Below are 24,173 nucleotides of genomic sequence, written 5' to 3' on the forward strand. Positions count from 1 at the left end.
GACTATAAGCCGCTACTTTTTTCCCACGCTTTGAACCTCGCGGCTTAAACAATGACGCGGCTAATATATGGATTTTTCCCGCATTCAAATACATTTAAAAAAAAAAAAAAAAAAAATACACATTCTGTGACGTGCTCAGTTTTTTGGCGGCATGAAGCTTTCATTAGACCAATGAAATTGCCGAACGGGTTAAGGTCAAACAACTTTTTTGTTTACTGTTTAGATTAAATCGAGTGCTCTCAAACTTCCCATCATTCTGATTACGGTAGTCATTTTGTCACCCTCATCATGGCAAAGACACGGAGAAATGCATATGATGCAGCTTTCAACATGAAGGCGATTGATCTGGCTGTTGGAAAAGGAAATAGAGCTGCTGCACGGGAGCTTGGTCTGGAGCAATGACTTTCTTGGTAGGCTACTGTTTACTGCTAATTTTTAATTTTTTGTTACAAGCGGTGTTTCGTTAAAGCCTATTTATTTTTGTTACAAGCCGTGTTTCGTTAAAGCCTGTGTAAAGTTAATTTGTTTCAACGTACCGTTAGGCATCTGCGGCTTATAGACGTGCGGCTTATTTATGTTCAAAATAATATTTTTTTTTCAATTCAGTGGGTTCGGCTTATATTCAGGTGCGCTCAATAGTCCGGAAATTACGGTAAATCACATACAGGATCTTATACATGTTAAATACGCTACTGTCTTTTCTCAAGAAGGCTTTGATGTTGGTGTGACCTTATGTTATCTAATCAAGCATTTGCTTTCTATGATTTTGTGTTTTCTGTGTAGTTTATTTTAGTTCTGCTGCATTTCATTTGCCAAAGTGTTAATTTGTTAACCTTGTGTGTTGTGTTCCAGGCATGATTCCTATGGTAATCAGTATCCTGGTCAAGGAGCGCCACCTGGTGGCCCCTACCCCAATCAGCAGCCAGGAATGTTTCCACAGCAACAACCCGTAAGAACATGTTGTCCACTGCTCTCTTTGTGTACCCATATCTGCTTCAGAAGCCGTGTAAATGTTCACTTGCATTTAGCGGTATAACTTATTCAGTGAAATGAATATGGGATGTTGTATTGATACGATATGAATGTAAAAAATGCATATAATAACGTAGTGAAATGTATTGAATCCATAATCAATATGTACATGCTGGATATATAATCCATTGGTTTGATATTGAGATGCTAACAATATGTCTGTATGTGTTCAGAACTACAAGCGTCCTCCAGTGGACGGGGGCTACGGTCCCCCAGCGAAGCGTCATGAGGGGGATGGGATGTACAATGTCCCCTTCAGCGGTCAGCAGCAGCCAGGGCCCCAGCCCTCCGGGGGCCCCCAGGGCCAACAAGACATGTACAATCAGTACAACGCAGGCTACCCCGGCTCTGACCGCCGACCACCTGGCCCCCAGGGCCAGTTCCCTTTCCCCTTCGGCCGAGACCGGGCACCCTCCAGCGGGGGCCCCAACTCCCAGTCCCCCATGCCTCCCCAGATGATGGGCAGCCCTATGCAGGCAGCCCCTGACGGCCCCCAGGGCCCCATGTGGCAGGGACGCAATGAGATGGGTTACCCCAACTACCCCAACCGCCAGGGGCCTCCAGGACCTGGCCAGGGCCCCCCCCAGGGCTACCACGGCATGAACCGCTCTGAGGAGATGATGCCAGGGGCTGACCAGCGGATGAACCATGAGGGCCAGTGGCCTGGACACCCCAGCCAGAGACAGTCCCCCTACGGGCCGGGGGGCTCGGGTCCCCCCATGTCCAGACCCCTGCAGTCCAGCTATCAGAGCTCCCAGAACCATATTTCCCAGGTGTCCAGCCCTGCCCCCATGCCCCGCCCCATGGAAAGCCGGACGTCCCCCTCCAAGTCTCCATACATGCACTCAGGCATCAAGATGCAGAAGGCGGGGCCCCCCGTGCCCGCGTCCCACATAGGCCAGGCCCCTGTGCAGCCCCCCCTCATCAGGCGGGACATAGCCTTCCCCCCAGGGTCGGTGGAGGCCTCCCAACCCATCCTCAAACCCCGAGGACGACTCACCATGAAAGACATCGGTATGAAAGTGTTGACTGATTTGTTTTCACCCAAAACTTGCCATTTTAAGGATATTCAATGTTTAGCAGTCACCCACACTGTTTCTTAAAAAACAAACAATTATTTTAAAATAAGTATTATACTCCTAAACAATGTTCCCTCAAATTTCTGGGACACTCACAACATTTTAGGTATTGTGAGAGGAAACTTGAACGTTGTTAGAATTTTGGCCAACTTCTGGCGCTCGTTTACAGTGAACACTGAGGCTGTACCCTTCCTGTTTTAGACAGTAGCCAATAGGCTGTACCCTTCCAGTTTTAGACAGTAGCCAATAGGCTGTACCCTTCCAGTTTTAGACAGTAACCAATAGGCTGTACCCTTCCAGTTTTAGACAGTAGCCAATAGGCTGTACCCTTCCAGTTTTAGACAGTAGCCAATAGGCTGTACCCTTCCAGTTTTAGACAGTAGCCAATAGGCTGTACCCTTCCTGTTTTAGACAGTAGCCAATAGGCTGTACCCTTCCTGTTTTAGACAGTAGCCAATAGGCTGTACCCTTCCTGTTTTAGACAGTAGCCAATAGGCTGTACCCTTCCTGTTTTAGACAGTAGCCAATAGGCTGTACCCTTCCTGTTTTAGACAGTAGCCAATAGGCTGTACCCTTCCTGTTTTAGACAGTAGCCAATAGGCTGTACCCTTCCTGTTTTAGACAGTAGCCAATAGGCTGTACCCTTCCAGTTTTAGACAGTAGCCAATAGGCTGTACCCTTCCAGTTTTAGACAGTAGCCAATAAGCTGTGCCCTTCCAGTTTTAGACAGTAGCCAATAAGCTGTACCCTTCCTGTTTTAGACAGTAGCCAATAAGCTGTGCCCTTCCAGTTTTAGACAGTAGGCTGTGGCTGTTTGATCATAATGTAGGCCGTCCAACAAAACCAATGGAGCAAATCCCATAATATTTTCACATGGAAATAGATTTTGATTTCTATGATATAGACTACAGTAGCATATATGTGGTGTTCAATGCAGACCTACATCACATGAGACTTTTTAAAAAGGTTTTTACATTATGAAGGGCTTGATATTCATATTTTTTTACTTGGTCTGTAACACCATAGGCCAAATAGATGACTGAGAATTGCATTGTATTGTATTTTATGATGCAAGAAACCACTACAAAATATGATGAATTATTATTACCATACATAGCATTGAACAATGTAAGCTTCCACTCTGCCTATTGTCTTATTTGCATAATCAAGCCTGTCTCAAAATACTACACTGCCTCTTTAATTAAGACAAACTTTATACCTGAATCGCTTTTCAATGACAGCTTGAAATGTAGCCTACACATTTTGTACTCATGTAGTAAGCAGTAACTCTCCATTGCTGATCTATACTGCTAACTAGCAAAGAATATCAACAAATATTCTGATCTGAAATATAAAAAGCGCATTCATTCAATTGCGGGTGATTGAAAAAAAACCCATGGGCTTCCCATCCAAATTCTACTTTGTTGCACTCTGGCTCTGTCTACAACAAAATCACAGACTCAACCTTGCGAAGTTCGATTTGTTTTGTTTTGTTGCATTGAAAAGGGACTGATATAATGTTGATTCGATCACAGAAAAAAAAAGTATCTATATAGTGCAAACTAATGGGGCGAACTCAGTGAAGTTCAATCTCTTGCGCCTTTGAGCGGCCTGGAATTTCTTCTGCACGGCAGCTCAGAGGGAACATTGCTCCTAAATATGTCATTTTCAAGTGATGTAATTCTAATGAAGTAGTACCATCATCCTGTATCAGTCTCTGCTGTATTTTCTGTTCCCTCAGGCACCCCAGAGGCCTGGAGAGTGATGATGTCACTGAAGTCAGGCTTACTAGCAGAGAGCACGTGGGCCTTGGACACCATTAATATTCTACTCTACGATGACAACAGCATTTCTACTTTCAACCTCTGCCAGGTGAGTTCCAACAGGCGTTAGATTGATGAAACACCCATAATACATTTTAAAATATTACATTATGAAGTCGGTATCTTACCAGATGATACAGTAATCTTCTCTAAGAAGCATTGTAATAAAACTTCAAAATGTCAGTATGTATTGTCTGACATTATCCTCTGTTCAGATTTTCTAGGTTGTCTTGATCACATCTCTGTATAAAGAATCCATGCGTGATTCATTTGACGTTGATGTGGATGTCTAACTACATGCTGTCCTGTCTCCTCTCAGCTGCCTGGGTTCCTGGAGCTGGTAGTGGAGTATTTCAGACGCTGCCTCATCCAGATCTTCGGCATCCTGAAGGAGTATGAGGTGGGAGACCCTGGCCAGCGGACGCTCATCGACCCGCATGCTGCCGACGAAGACTGGTCTGATGAAGAGCTGCCCGAGCAGGAGGACATGGAGGAGGACGAGGAAGAAGAAGAGGAGGACGAGAGGAAAAGCAACGCAGACACCACCACCTCGTCGCAGCAGGTCCAGGTGAAAAAGGAGGAGGAAGACGAGAAATCCACGACTGAGAAGTCGACAGCAGAGGAGGAGAAGGAGAGGGAAGGAGGAGAGACTTCTTCCACCTCCTCGGCCCCCCAGAACCTCAGCCTCCTACAAGAGAAACCCAAACAGGCCAGTAAGTTCGACAAGCTGCCCATCAAGATGGTGCGTAAGAAAGATCCCTTCCCTGGGGGCCGTTCCAGTAAGCTAGGCCGGCGGCAGAGCTTTGACAGCGGACTAATCCACTGGAGCATCGGCGGGGGGGACACCACGGAACACATCCAGACTCACTTCGAGAGCCGGTTCGACCTCCTCAAGCAGCGGAAACGGGTGCTGCCATCAGCCACCGAGAGTAGAAAGAAGGTCGCCGTGCCGGCGACGGTGTCGGAGGACCCAGAGAACACTACTAAGCCTGGCAAGGAGGAGCAGACCACCAAGACCTCCACCCCAACCACGCCCGCCCCGGTCACTGCCACCATCGACGACGTCCTGTCGGCCCGGCCGGGCTCGGTGACGGAGGAGGCGGTGCGAGGAGCAGCCGAGGAGCAGAAGGAGAATGGGGGGAAGTTCCTGTTCTCCATCCGCCAGGCGCAGCAGAGCCGCCGCAACCTCACCATCCTGGAGGACGAGCCTCACAGCAAGGACGAGACCCCACTGAGCACGCTGTCGGACTGGCAGGACACCCTGGCCCGCCGCTGTGTCTGCGTCTCCAACATCGTCCGCTCGCTGTCCTTCATCCCCGGCAACGACCTGGAGATGTCCAAACACCCGGGGCTGCTGCTGCTGCTGGGCCGTCTGGTCCTGCTCCACCACCGTCACCCAGAGAGGAAACAGGCCCCCGTCACCTACGAGAAGGAGGAGGAGGAGGATGAGAGGGTGAGCTGTGAGAGGGACGAGTGGTGGTGGGACTGTCTGGAGGTCCTCAGGGAGAACTGCCTGGTCACTCTGGCTAACATCTCCGGCCAGTTGGACTTGTCCATCTACCCAGAGAGCATCTGTCTGCCCCTGCTGGACGGCCTGCTTCATTGGGCTGTTTGTCCTTCGGCCGAGGCCCTGGACCCTTTCCCCATGCTGGGGCCCCATGGGGCCCTATCCCCCCAGAGACTGGTACTGGAGACCCTCAGCAAACTGAGCATCCAGGACAACAACGTGGACCTTATCCTGGCCACGCCGCCGTTCAGCCGGCTGGAGAAGCTGTACGGGACGCTGGTGCGTCTGGTCGGGGAGAGGAAGGTGGCTGTCTGCAGGGAGATGTCTGTGGTCTTACTAGCCAACCTGGCCCAGGGAGACAGCATGGCGGCCAGGGCCATCGCCGTGCAGAAGGCCAGCGTAGGTAACCTCCTGGGCTTCCTGGAGGACAGTCTAGCAGCCACACAGTACCAGCAGAGCCAGAGTTCCATGATGCACCTACAGGGGGCGCACTTTGAGCCCACTAGCGTGGACATGATGCGGCGAGCGGCCCGCGCCCTGCACGCCATGGCTAAGGTGGAGGAGAACCACTCAGAGTTCACCCTGTACGAGTCCCGCCTACTGGACATCTCTGTCTCACCACTCATGAACTCTCTGGTGTCCCATGTGATCTGTGACGTACTCTTTCTGATTGGCCAGTCATGACAGCCGTGGGGGCTTCAGCTTCGCTTTCTGTTCCCCCGCCCCGTTCTCCCCCCCCTTTTCTTTTTGTGTGTGTCTGTTGAGTGTGAGTGGAAGAGAGAACTAAAAGCAAAACTGACTGTCCTTTTTTTAATTTATGCAAAATCACCTCGGATTCCACTGTCTACCCTTTCTACCCCCTGGTTCTCACTAAAGGACGGATTTACTGAAGTAGCGGTGGAGTTAAACATTCTGGAATACAGAAACTGACGTGATAAGACCGATCAGATGGGACCCTGGGATGGATGGAGAGTCGGGAAGAAGGGAGGGAGGGAGCTGCCCTGCGGCAAACAACTTTTTTAATGAAAATATAAAAGAAAACATAACTGTAACCAAAATTGCTGTCACGTTTCCAGTGAGTTTGGGGTGTATACCCACGTTCTCCTCCCATGGGTTTGGCAGGGGGGGTGAGCAAGGCGGGCATGGACGGGGAAACACTGTTTTTAGTTCATGTATGGTGAAACAGACTCCTGGACTGGTTTGGTATACTGCTGTAACTTGGATGCTATATACTCAGCCCTACACGACCCAGGTTACCAGCTGTGAACAGACAGACAGACACGTCTTCAATGGGGAGGCCTGTGCAGTAGATTGTAGGATTTTCTTCTTCTGTACTGTACACCTTAAAAACAACTGTAAACATACTGTAATAATACTGTTTCACACTGAGATACGCTGGCTTGGCAGAAAACTGTAGTTTTTCAAAATGATTTTAGTTAAACTGAGAGAGATGACAAAAGGCTTTCCCCCCAAAGTATCGTGAACCTTACAACACCCCGACCTCTTCTCTGTCCCTCGATTGTATGACTTGACCCTTATAAAAGAAGTCACCTCTTGGGACTGCTCCTCTGCTCTAGAGGCAGTCCCGACTGCAGTGTGTATATGATGTACATTACACCTCTCCCTTTCTCTCTAACCCTTCTGTTGCGCTTCACCATTTTTAATCTTCGATGAATTCAAGGTTACACTCAAGTGAGATTTCGCCATGGGATTACCTAACCTTTTGACATCTCACCCCCGACCCACCCGCCTGTCTCTCGCTACAGGGACTCCCTCGCAATGCCCCCCGACCCCCCCACACACACACACACCCCTGCGACACACACAGATCAAGTTTAAATTTGTCTCCAGTACCCCTGAGTCTAACTTGACTGAAACCATGTCTGCTACGGTTCCATTTCATCTACATAAACAACAAAGCAAGACCCCTGATGAAGAAATAAACCGTTTCAATTTTGTTTTTCCAGTGATATGGATTCTGCATATTTGTATTTCAGACGATGTAGCTAAAGACTTGATGTAAATTCAATTTTTTTTCCTTTTTTTGGCTTAATGAATATAATTTCTTCAGTATGAAATCTTTATACTATATGTTCCATGTGTTAAGAATAAATGTACATTAAATCTTCGTAAGACGTTTGATGGATTTATTTATTATGTGCTTTTGAATGCGTCTGTTATTGGTGGACCTGCAGTCATACACCACGGGTGTAGTCACTAGGGACCAAACGGGCTGAAACCAGGCAGGTACGAGCTGAACTGAAACACTCGTTTTGGTTGCTCAATGTTTTGCTACAATGTGCCACACGTCTTTTGGGTGTAGTCAAGTCGATACATATATTCTTACAATGCAACTGATTTCTACTACATGTATAGGACATATTCTCCTAGAGGTGGCTGACAGTGTTATGATATTGAGCATACAACTGTACATACTGTAAGTGTTATATGCCTTCAACTCGAAGGCTTTGTTAGCTACCTCAAATCTGGCTAATTCAGGTTTGAGTACCATAGAGCATGCATTGCTTAAATGTTGGTTTTGCCACAAGCAGCACCGGAGATATTGGGCTCGTTTTTGAGTGGTAAGGCAAGATGAAAGTCGAGTAGTGAAGTCGAGGGAGGTGCATCTGCGACAGCCGGAAGTAGGACACTCATGGTTTTTCCAACAGCGGGGCTTAGTGCAACATGGCAGTGTTGCCATTGTTTAAAAGTTCTTTATAATGTTGAAATAAAAATGTTTCCACATATCACACAGAGCCTCAAGTGTCATGTTCATTTGTACACTGAACACAAATATAAACAACATGTAAAGTGTTGGTCCCATGTTTCATGAGCTGAAAAAAAAGATCCCAGAAATGTTCCATATGCACAAAAAGCTTATTTCTCTCATTCTGTGTACACACTTGTTTACATCCCTGTTAGTGAGCATTTCTCCTTAGATAATACATCCATATCAAGAAGCTGATTAAACAGCATGATAATTACATGGGTGCAGTTTGTGCTGGGGATAATAAAAGAACGCTCTAAAATGTGCAGTTTTGTCACACAGCACAATGTCTCAGACGTCTCAAGTTTTGAGGGAGCGTGCAATTGACATGCTGACTGCAGGAATGTCCACCAGAGCTGTTGCCAGAGTATTGAATGTTCATGATTCTACCATAAGCCACCTCCAACGTTGTTTTAGAGAATTTGGCAGTACGTCCAAACGGCCTCACAACCGCATACCAGAAATGCTCAGGCAGGCGGGCAGGTGCGGGCAGCGATTGGTTGAAGAGCATGCATTTAGTTTTACTTGCATTTAAGAGCAGTTGGAGGCCACGGAAGGAGAGTTATATGGCATTGAAGCTCGTCAGGAGGTTAGTTAACACAGTATCCAAAGAAGGGCCAGAGGTATACAGAATGGTGTCATCTGCGTAGAGGTGGATCAGAGAATCACATGCCGCAAGAGCGACATCATTGATGTAAACAGAGAAAAGAGTCGGCCCGAGGATTGAACCCTGTGGCACCGCCATGGAGACTGCCAGAGGTCCGGACAACAGGCCCTCCAATTTGACACACTGAAGTCTATCTGAGAAGTAGTTGGTGAACCAGGCGAGGCAGTCATTTGAGAAACCAAGGCTGTTGATTCTGCCGATAAGAATGCGGTGATGGACAGAGTCTAAAGCCTTGGCCAGCTCGATGAATACGGCTGCACAGTATTGTCTTTTGTCGATGGCGGTTATGATATCGTTTAGGACCTTGAGCGTGGCTAAGGTGCACCCATGACCAGCTCGGAAACCAGATTGCATAGCGGAGAAGGTACAGTGGGATTCGAAATGGTCGGTGATCTGTTTGTTAACTTGGCTTTCGAAGACCTTAGAAAGGCAGGGTAGGATAGATATAGGTCTGTAACAGTTTGGGTCTAGAGTGTCTCCCCTTTGAAGAGGGGGATGACCGCGGCAGCTTTACAATCTTTGGGGATCTCAGACGATACGAAAGAGAGGTTGAACAGGCTAGTAATAGGGGTTGCAACAAGTGCGGCGGATCATTTTAGAGAGAGAGGGTCCAGATTGTCTAGCCCAGCTGATTTGTAGGGGTCCAGATTTTGCAGCTCTTTCAGAACATCCGCTTTCTGGATTTGGGTGAAGGAGAAATTGGGGAGGCTTGGGCAAGTTACTGTTGGGGGTGCAGGGCTGTGGACCGGGGTAGGGGTAGCCAGGTGGAAAGCATGGCCAGCCGTAGAAAAATGCTTATTGAAATTCTCAATCATCGTGGATTTATTGGTGGTGACAGTGTTTCCTAGCCTCAGTGCAGTGGGCAGCTGGGAGAAGGTGCTCTTATTCTCCATGGACTTTACAGTGTCCCAGAACTTTTGGGAGTTTGTACTACAGGATGCAAATTTCTGTTTGAAAAAGCTAGCCTTTGCTTTCCTAACTGCCTGTGTATATTGATTCCTAACTTCCCTGAAAAGTTGCATATCGCGGGGGCTATTAGATGCTAGTGCAGGATATTTTTGTGCTGATCAAGGACAGTCAGGTCTGGAGTGAATAAAGGGCTTTATCTGTTCCTGGTTCTAATTTTTTTGAATGGGGCATGCTTATTTTAGATGGTGAGGAAAGCACTTTTAAAGAATAGCCAAGCATCCTCTACTGACGGAATGAGGTCAATATCCTTCCAGGATACCTGGGCCAGGTCGATTAGAAAGGCCTGCTCGCTGTAGTGATTTAAGGAGCGTTTGACAGTGATGAGCGGTGGTCGTTTGACCGCAGACCCATTGCGGATGCAGGCAATGAGGCAGTGATCGCTGAGATCCTGGTTGAAGACAGCAGAGGTGTATTTAGAGGGCAGGTTGGTCAGGATGATATCTAAGAGGGTGCCCGTGTTTACGGATTTAGGGTTGTACCTGGTAGGTTCCTTGATAATTTGTGTGAGATTGAGTTTAGATTGTAGGATGGCCGGGGTGTTATTAAGCGTATCCCAGTTTAGGTCACCTAATAGTACAAACTCCAAGATAAATGGGGGGCAATTAATTCACATATGGTGTCCAGTGCGCAGCTGGGGGCTGAGGGGGGTCTGTAACAAGGCAACAGTGAGAGACTTATTTCTGGAAAGGTGGATTTTTAAAAGTAGAAGCTCAAACTGTTTGGGCACAGACCTGGATAGTATGACAGAACTCTGCAGGCTGTCTCTGCAGTATATTGCAACTCCATCCCCTTTGGCAGTTCTGTCTTGGCGGGAAATGACCTTGCAGACAATGTTTCACTTTTGAAATTCGATCTTGCTCTTTTACAGAGAATGCTGTGCACAAACGAGACATCAACTTTTCTGATCCAGGCGAAATCATGCAAGAATATTATTATAATAGATATAGCCAATTAATTGTTAATAAAAAAGCTATGAAAACAGAAGAATATTGAGCGTTTGCTGCGTTTCCAGCTGTAGAGTTTGTAGCTTCAGTTGGCTAAGTGAGAAGACGTTAGCTTGCTGCATAGCAACCATTTTTGTTAGGCACAGCAACCAATGTTTTTGCAGGCTGTAAGGATTAAATAGTATACATTTACTTATCAAAATAACTAGCCGAACGCATTATTACAGACATCACAAGCATTTGTAAAGTAAGTAGTGTGTGATTGGACAGAGCATTCTAGGCGTTGTTCTTGACGTTTCCACACAGGCTGTTTTGGCACCATGTTTCTGGGAGCAGGGCAGAGTTTACTTTGAGCCGGATTCTGACGGAACACCGGCACCTCTCAGATTTGACTTTGTTTGTTCTGGCACATATTTGCCCTGATCCGGTACCTCTCGCGGCGTTATAAATGAATTGTTTCCCTGTTCGCACTGTAGACATTCTAATAAAAGAGATCAGCGTTAAATCAAGTTGCCACCTCGTTATTTCTCCCGGACCCCAGAAAGACCATCATGTAAAAGCGTAGTGATCCTTCTGTGTAATCATCCTATCCTGCCACACTGATTCCAGACCTGCTCTCTTATTTGTACATAGAGGTTATGGGGAGGGCCGGTGGTGTAAGTAACTGATCTTGACACAGGTCTTGGTAGTGTTGGTCAGCTATTGAAGAGTAAGTAATCATGTTAGGTAGCACAGGCTAGTCGTCTCCCTACTGAATTTGAATCGTGGCAAAGCCAAATAAAAAATGTATAAGAAAAGGCAATCGACTATGATGACATTTTAAGTCCAAAAATCCAGAGAAAGATGGTGAATCGAACCCAGAACGAGCCAGAGAACTGTTAGTGTAACAGGGTTATATTGGTGATTCCCCTTGCCACTTTATTGTTAAGCCAATGGGTTTTTGGTTTTAGTTTTGTCTTGCCTTTACCTACTCAACATGGCATCTTATTAGCTGGTTTGCGTAGCTTGCTTACGAGGGAGGATGTTTCCGTTAGAATCGTCCCAGTGAACGAGCACCAAACCAGCGTGCGTGAGTGCAGAGTTGGATGGTCAGCCGTGCATTGCATGACGTGCAATTTTGTGCTGTTCCTATCAGAATAAAGCTCCATGACTGGTGTTACAAGTTGGAGTTCGTGTCGATGATTGACTGTACACAACGCAAGAAGACTACTGTTACATTAGTGCCGGAGGAGATGAGTGATGGGCAAACTGTTCCTGATGGGGATGCCTTAATTAGCAGCGCTGCTAATCCCGCCAGTTCAGCATCACCACCGGCACCTCCACCAGTAGGCCTACTAGCGAGTCAGACTCAGCGGGAGAGGGCGACAGGGAGCTTGGAGCAGGTGCAATTTGCAGTTCAAGAACCAGCAAACGTATAACCCCTGGTTTGTCATGCAGAATAAATAAATTGGGCTGTACAACATGCAAAAGGGTAGGGAGTTTGGGTCTAGAAACGCCAGGAGGGATTCAGATAGCAAAAGAGTGGGTGGGTTGTACAGTAAATTAACATCCTTTGCCTCAGACGTAAAAACAAAAACTTCAAAGAGCCCTCAGAATTGTTTTTAACATGCCCGAACCAATGTGCATTTGGTGGCAGCAAGCCTTGTAGACGAGGCTAAAGAGGACACCCAGGTTATAGTTAACCCTCAAAATGAAACAAATAGACACTACAGCCAGTCTTCAGAACAGCACATGGCTTTGAGCAAGACATTGACTCTCAGGAGTTGAATGCACATGACATGGGGAGAGTCATTGTAGGAGGTTTTGAAAACTAAGGTAGGACTTTCCTTTACAAACTTGTTCTGTACTGTGAAGGTAATCTGACCATGTTCTTCATATTGTCACATAGTCAGGAGGCCTATATATTCTCATGTGTGTGTTCCACTGTAGTCTACAGTAATACATTTTAATTGAAGTTATATATACCGATATTGATATTTGTTCTACTGCTACATTGATGTCTTTAAAATGTTATATGAAATTCGGATCTTGTAAACCCCACAGTTGACTATGTGTGCATATGGCGGGTGTTCTGACTCCAGTGTCATCTAAAAACGTTGCTGTACATTGATGTCTAGAAAATGAGGCTGTAAGAAATTCGGACTTGTAAGCCCCGCAGCTATAGTCATATCTAGGCATACTGCAGAGGCGCCTAAAACGCTTTGAATTAGTCAACACCTTGGAGAGTGCTGTCAGTTTCACCACAACAGACAGTAGGCTACTTGACTTCACTCTGTCTGCTGCGCTGCCACGTTGTGTTTGACACTTTCTTTCTCTCAATGTCCCGGTACCTCAGAGCCCCCCGGATACAAATTAAGCACTGGAGCAGGACCTGCTAGCCCTGGGCTAAGGTTGGTGCTAGCCCTGGAGCAGGGCCTGCTAGCCCTGGGCTAAGGTTGGTGCTAGCCCTGGGATAAGGTTGGTGCTAGCCCCCTTTAGAGTGTGAACAAGCGCTTAGCCCTGGGCTAACGGGAGTAGTAATTGTACACGCTGCTGTCAACGTGAAAACCAGTACATTATTATGCATTAGGGAAATAGCTAGCTAGTTGTTTAGCATGTAACACCCTCTAGCGACCATTTGGTGGCAGTTCCGCTCAAACAACAGAACGGCCGTGTTCAAGAGGGATCAAAACCTGTATCATGGGTAAATTGTGACTGACTGACAGATGTGCAAGTAATAACGACTAGTTATTTTATGATGCAAGGTTCTTTGTAGATCAGTTTTGTCGGCAGACGCCTGTGGGAAGATTTTTATATAACAGCCTGCACTGTCGGCTGCTACGTCCAACGAGCCCAACCAGTTCTACTGTGACGTCATATTTCGGGTTTATGGCGTACCAGGTGATGATGCGGGTTCTAGAATTGCAACTCAGATTCTTGTACTGTCTTAATTTTATACCCTAACATTTTTTAATTTCATAGAATAATGACACTGGAAATTATCCAGTTTTCTTCATCAGAATGAGAATTTGAATTTGATCAGTATGGAACATATGGTATGTAGGCTATTTTCTATAAAGACAGTTATATTTCAGCTGCTATAGCTATTTCTTCAATATTCAACAGCTTTTTTGTTGTTGTCACTTTATGATTTCTAATTAGGTCAGATGAGACCATGGCATTTGTACAATGTCTTTAGTTTCATTTATACTGTGTGTTTAGTTTCATCCATAAAATAAGTTTTGAGTTTGGATGTACAGTAGCCTATTAGGCCCACATTTCAAATGAAACCCCAGTAAAGAAAAACATTGTCTTTATGGTCAGCTGCCTTCTTATCCTATATGCTACATTATTGATTGAGTGGTTTGGTATCCACTACAGGGTGCTGGTAAGCAGACCACCCCTCACCCTCTGGACCTGCCCATCCGAGGAAAGATCCCTGTTGTTTCTGGGGTGTCCAATGTCTACCACACAACCCGGCTCTGTGAGAGGGTAAGCAGCACTAAGCACTTCTGTTAGCACCACTAAGCACCAGGGTAAGCAGCAGTAAGCACTACTGTTAGCACCACTAAGCACCAGGATAAGCACCACTAAGCACTACTGTTAGCAGCACTAAGCACTACTGTTAGCACCACTAAGCACTACTGTTAGCAGCACTAAGCACCAGGGTAAGCAGCATTAAGCACTACTGTTAGCACCACTAAGCACCAGGGTAAGCAGCACTAAGCACTACTGTTAGCACCACTAAGCACCAGGGTAAGCAGCACTAAGCACTACTGTTAGCACCACTAAGCACTACTGTTAGCACCACTAAGCACCAGGGTAAGCAGCACTAAGCACTACTGTTAGCACCACTAAGCACTACTGTTAGCACCACTAAGCAACAGGGTAAGCACCACTAAGCACTACTGTTAGCAGCACTAAGCACTACTGTTAGCACCACTAAGCACTACTGTTAGCAGCACTAAGCAACAGGGTAAGCAGCACTAAGCACCAGGGTAAGCACTACTGTTAGCACCACTAAGCTACTGTTAGCACCACTAAGCACCAGGGTAAGCACCACTAAGCAACAGGGTAAGCAGCACTAAGCACTAGGGTAAGCACCACTGTTAGCACCACTAAGCACTACTGTTAGCACCACTAAGCACCAGGGTAAGCAGCACTATATCTATTGTTAAAATAACTTTGAAAATTGTAAAGGGTTCAAGCTATAATTTCCTGTGCATCTACATGTTTTACAACCAATGCTTAGACTCCTGAAATAGCCTACTATGATTGATGAGATCGCTCCAATTCCACTTGACTGGGACAAAGGTCAGAGAAACTAATCACTTATCATTTCAGTTGTTCCAGCCGAAGAGTGACTTTGACCTGACGGACCCCAACGGCTACCTGTTGAGCTCTGGGTACAGCAGCCTCCATGACCCCAACCTCAGGAAGTACCTCCACCGCAAAGACATCCACCAACGCCTCCTTAACCTGGGCTTCATCACCAAGGATGAGAAAGTTAGTGAGCTTTCAGCCTTTTACAATAAGCCCTGTTGATTCCTAAATTAACTGTATCATAATGTTTGGTGTGATAAGAGTTTTCCATGTCTCTACCATGTACACTACCAGTCAAACGTTTGGACACACCTACTCATTCAAGGGTTTTTCTTTATTTGTACAATTTTCTACATTGTAGAATAATAGTGAAGACATAAAAACTATGAAATAATACATATGGAATCATGTAGTAACCAAAAAAGTGTTTAACAAATCAAAATATATTTTAGATTTTTCAAAGTAGCCACCCTTTGCCTTGATGACAGCTTTGCACACTCTTGGAATTCAAACCAGATGTGATGGCATACCGCTGCAGAACGCTGTGGTAGCCATGCTGGTTAAGTGTGCTTTGAATTCTAAATAAATCACTGATGGTGTCACCAGAAAAGCACCATCACACCACCTCCTCCATGCTTCACAGTGGGAACCACACATGCAGAGATCATCTGTTCACCTACTCTGCGTCTCACAAAGACATGGCGGTTGGAACCAAAAATCTCAAATTTGGACTCATCAGACCAAAGGACAGATTTCCACCGGTCTAATGTCCATTGCTTGTGTTTCTTGGCCCAAGAAAGTCTCTTCTTATTAGTGTCCTTTAGTAGTGGTTTCTTTGCAGCAATTCGACCATGAAGGCCTGATTCACACCTGGTCCTCTGAACAGTTGATGTTGAAATGTGTCTGTTACTTAAACTCTGTGAAGCATTTATTTGGGCTGCAATTTCAGGTGACTACCTCAGGAAGCTGGTTGAGAGAATTCCAAGAGTGTGCAAAGCTGTCATCAAGGCTACTTTGAAGAATCTCAAATATTATATTTTGATTTGTTTAACACTTTTTTGGTTACTACATGATTCTATATGTGTTATTTCATCGTTTTGATGTCTTCACTATTATTCTACAATGTGTAAAATAAAATAAAAACCCTGGAATGAGTAAGTGTGTCCAAACTTTTGACTGGTACTGTATGTAGTCTAATTCTATGGTCTCGACACCCAATTTCCCATTCTTCAGATTATCTGTTCAGTCAAAGAGTTGAACCGCTATAGAGATCACCTCGCGGATGTGGAGTTGGACTGGGGTCGGATATTCAGGACCGAACAGGTGAGTCTGGGCGAGTTCAGATACCAGGGCTTTGAAAGGGAGAGAGAGCGAGAGAAAGAGACACATTCTAGCCATGTCGTCATCGACTGCAATTTCAGTGACATGATCCTTCCCTCCACGGTTTTAGAAGAATTGTTGCGCAAGTTATATGTTTAAATGTTTTTCTCTGTAATTCCAGAAAGAGTCAGTGCGTAAGTTCCTGACCCTCCAGCAGCAGGGTCAGATCCCTGAACACGTGACTCTATCTGATGTCACAGAGTGGTTACTGCACAGGGGAAGGAGCCTCTTCAGGAAGAGACAGCAGTCCAACAGGGCCAGGTGAGACAGAGAGGGCACAGACAGGTTGGCTGACAGGCTACTAAGGGACCTGGGAAAGGGATACTGTTACTGTATAGACACAAAACATGAAAGATGCCGGCATAGTACCTGATGAGAAAAATATGATTAAGATAAAGAAATTAAGTGCAAAACAAGTATGGTATGTGTGTCTTATAATACCAAAAAAGTAGCAAGGAAAAATGCCCCATGGAAGTTCTCTTTATTGATTTGTTATGGGAGCTATGGTGAATGTGGATGCACATGGAGAAAAACACTTACTTACACAGTGCTTTGATGTGTGAAAAACCCCTTTAGAAGGTTCCCTTCCAAGTATGGGCTGGAGGAGGACTGTTATCTTGCTAGACTGCCCAGTATTGCTATGGGGGGCAACATGGTAGATCTAGACTGCTGCCCTAGCTTCACCTGCAGGTCGGAACTGGTAAGACATCAAATCAAACATGAGGGCTACTGTTATTAGGCCAACTAGAATGGCAGGGGGAAAGAATGCCATTCAAATAGAGCCACAACATCAGTAATGAAAGCAATACATAAAAGTTAACATACATCTCTATATTCCACTGAACAGGGGAAATAAAGTTCTGATATACTGTAGTATTTTGTAACATAAAATAAACATTTTTTGGGGGATACATTTATATTCAGTCACTGACTTGAGAACTCTCTCTCCCTGGTCTTAGTTGTGGAACGCTAAGGGTCGTGCATTGCTGCAGGAGGTCAGCAAGGAGGTGAAGAGAGAGATGAGGCTGGAGCAACGATGGGTCACAAACCAGCAGGAAAAAGAGAAAATGGTATGGCTTTGGATTTTAATTTTATGTTTTAACTCTCCTTAGTCGTGGTCACACTACACTTACGAGTTCAAACGGCAGGTTAAGGATAGCCCTGGTCTAAGAGCATGCAGTGGGAAAAGCATCAATGCCTTCACCAACAGAATCAAAATACATGGATCGCAACTTAAAATGATATTGTTTTGATCACTTGCTCCTAGAAACGAGAGAGACAACAGAAGAGACGTCTCAAAGGCCAGAAGAAAGAGAGGCATTCTCCAACCAAGACAGATTCACAAGACAACCCAGAGAGCATGGACAACATCCTGATATCGGTATCAAATCCTGACAACAACCCATGTGAGACTTTCCTACTGATGTTTGCTTTGAACAGACAGCCACGTCCTGAAGTATGGTGCAATACATACGCTCTTTGTAAAGGAATTTATGTTTAGTCTTTGTTTTTATCCCTCATCAGTCGACCTGGTTGGCTCCATTAGAACGAGCCCCTCTGATCATCAATCCTTACCTTCTCCAGTGGAACAGAAATGTGATGTAACGACAGTAAGAATCTTAATTTATCACTTATAGTGGAGGTGATTTATTTCTGGTCCAAACTAGGGCACTACGTAGTGAATAGGCTGTAATTTGGATGTGTTTGTATGTGGTTAACATCTTGCTTATGAAAAGTTGTATTTGTGTTTATAGAAACTCTCGGCTCTGTGTCAAAACTTGGTCGAAGCAGTGAATCAGAAGTCCATCATCTCTGCCCACAACCTCTGTAAGTAGAAGGCTAGGATTCCTCTCATCGTTCTGCTTAAAATGTTTTAGGATTTAGTAAATCAGCATTACCATGAAACAGCACACTGAGATTCAGGGGTGCAACTTTTGTTTTTCGAAGTGGGGGGGACATCTTTTTTTTATCTGGTCGGATAAACACTCCAAACAGCCTACCCGACCGCTCGGAGGCGTCCGCATGGTCCTAAAGAACACCGTTGCCTCGTTTTGTATCACATTCCAATGATAAAACTTGGGGGGCCAATTGTTTATAACATGACAGTTTATCTATAACAATATTTTAACTGTACCTTCAATATAGAGTGAAAACCATCATCATCATTTCTTGCCTTAGGTGACTTTTAACTTACTCATTCTATACTTTATGTGTATGGTATAAAGAGTGTTTTGTTCATGTCTTGTAGGTGCTGAGGGCCCAGGGATGGTTGACTCTCTCTCCTCCACCTTGGTGACCTGTAGCAGTCTGATTGGACAAGCTGGCTCCCTTCAGTCCATCACCCAGCAACTGTCTGAAATGTAAGTCTGCACTTTCAAACATTTGTAAATATTTGCTTTTATATGTGTGGAATGTGCTGTATAGATATTCCGCAGTTGATTGATAGATTAATTGACATGTATGGTCCAGTGAGTTTTATCTGTAAAAGCTGTGGTTCAGTCCATTTTTTTCCATTTCTTCTTTTGTTCACTATAAATGGGAAGGCTATGTATAGTGTTGTTGCAGTGAATTTGTATGTTTCCCACCGCAGAGAACAGAGGCTACTGAAGGAGCATTTTAAAGGAACTGTGAGTTTTGATTTATATTCATTCTGCCACATGCATTATTAGTCACTTGTTAAGTCAAGTAAACGAGAACATCTAGGTATCAACATCAAATATAACTGTCATTCACGTCTACTGGAAATACAGTCTGAATGTGGCATGGGTCCAGTCTGATCAAAGTTTGAATGGATCTTGTGTATTGATTGTTCATGCCATGCTCTCCACATAGATCACCACTGAGGACCTACACACCATCATACACAGTGTGGTGGTGACCGTAGTGGAGGAGGTCAACGGGATCCTCATCCCAGCCATCATGGCCTTCGAGTATGAGCGCCTAACAGGCTCCGTCAGCTCCAGTGACATACCCAGCAGTGACGTACCCACCTACAGCAGCCCCTCCTCCTCTGACTACTACCAGACATCCTCCTTCAGCACTAGCCTGCAGTCCTCCTCCCCTCAGATAGGGCTGTCCAGCAATACACCTACACCTCCCATCATGCCGTTCCAAACTACTACCGGTGTCATCAGACATGGGACATTGACCGTGAGCTTTCCTGAAGAGGCTGATCGAGAGTCTGAGAGAGAAACTGAGGGAGAGGCATCTCTCTCAGTGGACCTGGCTGCCTCCAGTAGCACAAGCCCTTCTGAAAACCAATCCTCGCCTTTAGAGACAAGTCCTCTCTGCTTGGGGTCTTCAGGAACCAGTCTGGGGGCTTTAGGAACCAACCTGCTGGTGAAGGTCGAGGCCGTTATTCAGGAGGTGATAAGGGGAGCCGTAGATAAACTAGAGGACGAGAGGAACAACAGGCACGGAAGAAGGGTGAGAAACATGAGTCCTAAGGAAAAGGCTGAGAGGGTCTCCAAGAGTACTGAGGCTGCATCAAGAGATAGTAGTGGTGGGAGGAGAGTCAGGGGAGTGGAGAACAATGGTAAGAAGGTGGAGACTGTTGCAGATAGAGTGGCAAAGACAGAAGTGTCGACTATTGCAGACACAACAGCCAAGACTGAACTTCTGACTATTGAAGATACAATGGCTAAACTGGAGATAAAGAAAGTAGAGATTATTGCTGATATGATACCCAAGACTGCAAGTAAGGAGGTGGCCACTGTTGTGGAACTGATGGAAAAGTATACTCTTGCAGATGTGATGGCAAGGACTGAAATTACAGAGGTGCCAATTATTGCAGGTACAACAGCCAAGAATGAAGTTCAGGAAGTGGAGACTATTGCAGATGTAACGGTCAAGACCAAAATTAAGGAAATAGTTGAGATTAACAAGAGGGACACCCAAGAGACAAAGGTAAAGGCTAGTTTTGAGACAGAGGTCAAGCTGACTAAAAGGTTGGACATTGACATTAAAACAGAAGAAGCCAATGCTGAGATGAACGCAGGTGAACAAGACAATACCATATCGGAGAATAACAGCAGGTGCTATGAGCTTATTCTAACAGCTGGAGAGTCCAAGATAGAAGTCAGAGATGAGAAAATAGAATGCAAGGTAGAACTCAGGGATGAGAATATTGATGCAAGGAATGAAACTATGGATGCAAAGTATTCTGTTGAGAATGCACAGGCTGAGAAAAGTGAACACAGCCACAGAAGCCCTGAGCTATTTAAGTCATCATCAGACAATGATGAAGGTGGTCCTTCGATGTTCCCCATGACCAGCCTGTTGAAGAGCGCTGCCCTGTCCTCGGACCAGGTTGATGAGATCCTAGACAAGGTAATGTATTGTACAGTCCCTTGTTTTTATGCATAGTTTATTCTATTGATTCTATGGACGTCATGTATTGTACTTGTTCCATCAGTGCTTGGTTTATGTGTTCTGATGCATCCATGTGTATCAAATAAAGTGTATTCAATTCAAGGTGATCGATGTCCTGACTGGGGAGGGCCACAAGGTCATCTTCTCAGAGTACAGGCCAAGTATGACCTCAAGCCCAGACTCCACGGTGTGTATTGCCTCAAGCCCAGAATCTAGACCAGGTCTTACCTCTACTCCAGTGGACAGAGCAAGCAGTTCCTCCATCCCTGAGGCCAGACCAAGCAGTTCTTCTGCCACCCCAGGGTCCAGCCCCAGCAGTGAGTCCCTGTGCTGCATGTCTGGCGCCCACGATCAGGAGATCCATGTCCAATGCCCATCTGACCCACCTGGTAAGCTCCTAGGAGGCCAGGCCAGCACCCTGAAGTCTCAAAACTCACTGCTGCTCAATGAAAAGGATCTGTCAGACAGGGAGCTAATCCCCTATGCCAACAGCATTATCAACATTATCATGCAGAAGATGCACCATGACGATGACCTTTACGAGTCCGTGGGTGGCCAGAAACCACTGTCCCCAAGAAGGCGATCATGCCCAGCTCTTCTGTCACAATACTCTCCTCAGGACAACTCCGAGATCCCTGTGCTTTACATCCCCAAGAGGGCTGATCGGAAATCACTGAAGTCAGTTGATCCGAAGGCCCTGAGAGTAGTCAGGTGGGTGCTGCAGACCATCCATAGACGCCATGGGTGGCTGGGTCAGACTAACGGCCACAGCAGACAGGCCAAAGAAAGCTTGCTGCTCTGTGATGTCATCCAGGTCCTGCTTGAGAAGCTCGACCACAAGATGGTCACTACTGGAGATCTACAGGTGGCACCTACCCAAACACATGCGCTACATACTGACGACCGCTTCAAGACGAAGTTGCAGGAGGCTACAGTTGAACCCATCAGCGATATCATCGGATATCTGTCCATCAATCTGTTGAGGTCCGAGTCTTGCTTCGTGCCCAAGAAGAGATGGTCATCGTCAAGCACCCTGGCTAAGAGCATCTCGATGACCAACTTGGGGAGCCGAGCTGTGGCTTCGGCTGTGGCCATGGACATCAGCTCCAATGTGGTTGAGAAGCTTAAAGAGGCCTCAGGTAGCAGCAAGACCACTTGCTCGATGTCTAGCCTTCGGGACTTTGTCAGAGCCATGACCGTCAGCCATCCAGAGCTCAGCCAGCAGGCCACCTCGTGTGGGTCAAACATTCACAACGTCTACAGGGAGGTTCTGGAGATGGTTGTGACCAAGCTGAGGAGTTTTGTCACCAAAGGGGGATCATTTCACAAGCCCACAGAGCACTTAGCGCAGAAGATGGCGGAGAGCTGCCTGGAGGTAGAATGTGCTTTCATGGAGATTCTGCAGACACTTAAGAGTCATGGAACAGGCGATGAGGCATGCAGCACCTGGGCAGTTGACTGCATGTCCACGACTATCTCTGACACCATGTTTAAACGTGTGACTGAGGGGGGCCATCCTCCTCATCACACTCATGTCTCTGGGGCAACGGTCACAAACTGTGGTCCAATCAGAATCAGTGATGTTAACCAGCAGCGGCCTATCAAGATCAAGGCTAGAATGTCCAGGTCCTCCGTGAACCTGCTACAAAACACTGTGGAAAAGTTTGTGTATAAGCTGACGGGTGAGCGGGTGTCCATCCCAGAACTAGGAGAAGGAATGTCTACTTCTACAAGTCCCCAGCAAGGAAAGGATCCTGGTAAGATCGACAGAGAAATGTCTCTATTTTTTTAAGAAAATACATATACATTTTTTCTTCCGTTTTTTAATTCTTGTTATTTTTATTATAAAATGCACAAATAAACAAATAATTCAGCCTCCTTCGCTATTAATACTATGTAATGTTTCCTAATTGTAGATAAACTAATGATCTCTTCTCTCACAGAGAACCTACATAGGCCACAGGGGGTCCAGAGGAGATTCACTACTGAGTCTCCCTCCGAGCTCTCGCCACGGAGCCAACTGAAACGGGAGGAGCTCATTAGTACGCTGTGTACATTGATGACCAAATCCATCATTAGCTCCTTGTCTTTGGATAGTGATTTTCAGGTTCCAGTTGACGCAGTCTCGGGTAGGAGTCCTGAATACCTTTATTGATCCTGTATGATATTCATCACACCTCATATTAGATAGAATTTGTGGCAAAATATGCCATAGGCTACTGTATATTATTTAATGAAATCCTGATGTATTTTTCTTTCCACAGATACAAAGGAAAGCAGAGCTTCTGCTGTGAAGTTGGGTACGAATACCAGAACACTGGTGCCAATGCCACCTCCTCGCCCCACCCTCACTAAAAGCCAGAGGGATAATAAGCCTGGCCAAGAGGACAGCAGGAGGAGAATCCGACCTCTACGTACTCTTCAGGCTGCCAAGAGGTAAGTAGCCCAGAGGTTAGAGGCAGACCAGTAGCGCTGGAGAGTCGCTGGTTCAAATCCAGGGCAGGGCAATGGAAAAAAAATGTGGGAACTGAAATTACAACTGAAGGGCTGGTGGTTTCAGATACATTTTTGAATATCTTTTGCAAAATGGACTAATAAAGTTAGATATTTTTCTTCCCTTATTCTCTAAAAAAGGGTGGTCAGCTCCATGGACTTGGATATTTCCAGGACCACTAGTAGAAGCAGTGGGATGGTGGCTCGGCTGGCTTGTCCAGTCAAGAGCAACAACAGTCTCGTCAGCGAGCCTCCAAGCCCCTCTGCAGCCACCTCAAACACATCCCTAGCAGCCTCTGAGATCACTGAGAATTTGATGTGTAAGCTCCTCCAGGGGGATTCTCCAGACTTCATGTCATCCAGCAAACACACCAGCCCAAGCCCCAGAGGAACAGCAGTGACAACATTCAACTAATGGAACTGCAGAAACCTCGTTTTCTAAATATCTAGGCTTAATAAAAATAATTTTGCAATGACATTATTTGGTCACTTGTTCATGATTTTAATATGGTTAATATGATCATTCAAAGTAGACTACCTGAATTTCTCATTTTGAGGTGTAACCAAAAATACTGGTAAGTAACCCACTAAAGGTTTCCTCATGTGTCTGTTGTGTAAGCATAGACCATAAAAGAAAAGGGTGTAAGGGAAAATATTGACTTCATTCCTTGCCAGCAAATCATGAACGCTGTGAATGTGTTGTAAACATTTCATAGCAATTATAACCAAAAGTTATCTATTATATTGACAAGATAGCCCAGTGACCGCTCTAACAATGGAAATACATGTCCTCAATTAGTAAAGGCGAGTGAGGTCAGGTGGGACCATTTTAGCCCATA

General features: G+C 45.7%; 2 protein-coding genes across 4 annotated transcripts in view; both read left to right on the forward strand.

The window, feature by feature from the left end:
* The window catches only part of LOC106588635 (AT-rich interactive domain-containing protein 1A), a 134,838-nt gene extending 127,269 nt beyond the window's left edge, over positions 1–7,569 (forward strand). For both annotated transcript variants that reach the window (XM_045709601.1, XM_045709602.1), the window contains exons 16-19: positions 853–949; positions 1,206–2,046; positions 3,853–3,983; positions 4,254–7,569. In XM_045709601.1, coding sequence (XP_045565557.1) covers positions 853–949; positions 1,206–2,046; positions 3,853–3,983; positions 4,254–6,125 — 2,941 coding nt within the window. In that variant the 3' untranslated portion in view covers positions 6,126–7,569. The remainder of the gene's footprint in view (positions 1–852; positions 950–1,205; positions 2,047–3,852; positions 3,984–4,253) is intronic.
* A 6,059-nt stretch (positions 7,570–13,628) lies between these two features.
* Positions 13,629–23,812, forward strand: LOC106588636 (uncharacterized). 2 transcript variants are annotated; one of them, XM_014177811.2, is made up of 17 exons: positions 13,629–13,823; positions 14,149–14,259; positions 15,112–15,273; positions 16,324–16,413; positions 16,592–16,731; positions 17,047–17,170; positions 17,430–17,540; positions 17,738–17,876; positions 17,995–18,080; positions 18,225–18,297; positions 18,719–18,830; positions 19,061–19,097; positions 19,303–20,799; positions 20,945–22,598; positions 22,785–22,970; positions 23,106–23,277; positions 23,476–23,812. In XM_014177811.2, exons 1-17 carry the CDS (start codon positions 13,812–13,814, stop codon positions 23,747–23,749), a joined length of 4,980 nt encoding a protein of 1,659 aa, XP_014033286.1. In that variant the 5' UTR covers positions 13,629–13,811; the 3' UTR covers positions 23,750–23,812. The 2 variants fall into 2 exon arrangements, with proteins under 2 accessions (XP_014033286.1, XP_045565714.1); XM_045709758.1 differs by lacking the exons at positions 13,629–13,823; positions 14,149–14,259; positions 15,112–15,273; positions 16,324–16,413; positions 17,047–17,170 and having other exon boundaries at positions 16,652–16,731.
* The last annotated feature ends 361 nt before the right edge of the window (positions 23,813–24,173 follow it).

Source organism: Salmo salar, chromosome ssa27 (assembly GCF_905237065.1).
Source record: "Salmo salar chromosome ssa27, Ssal_v3.1, whole genome shotgun sequence".
Taxonomy (NCBI): domain Eukaryota; kingdom Metazoa; phylum Chordata; class Actinopteri; order Salmoniformes; family Salmonidae; genus Salmo; species Salmo salar.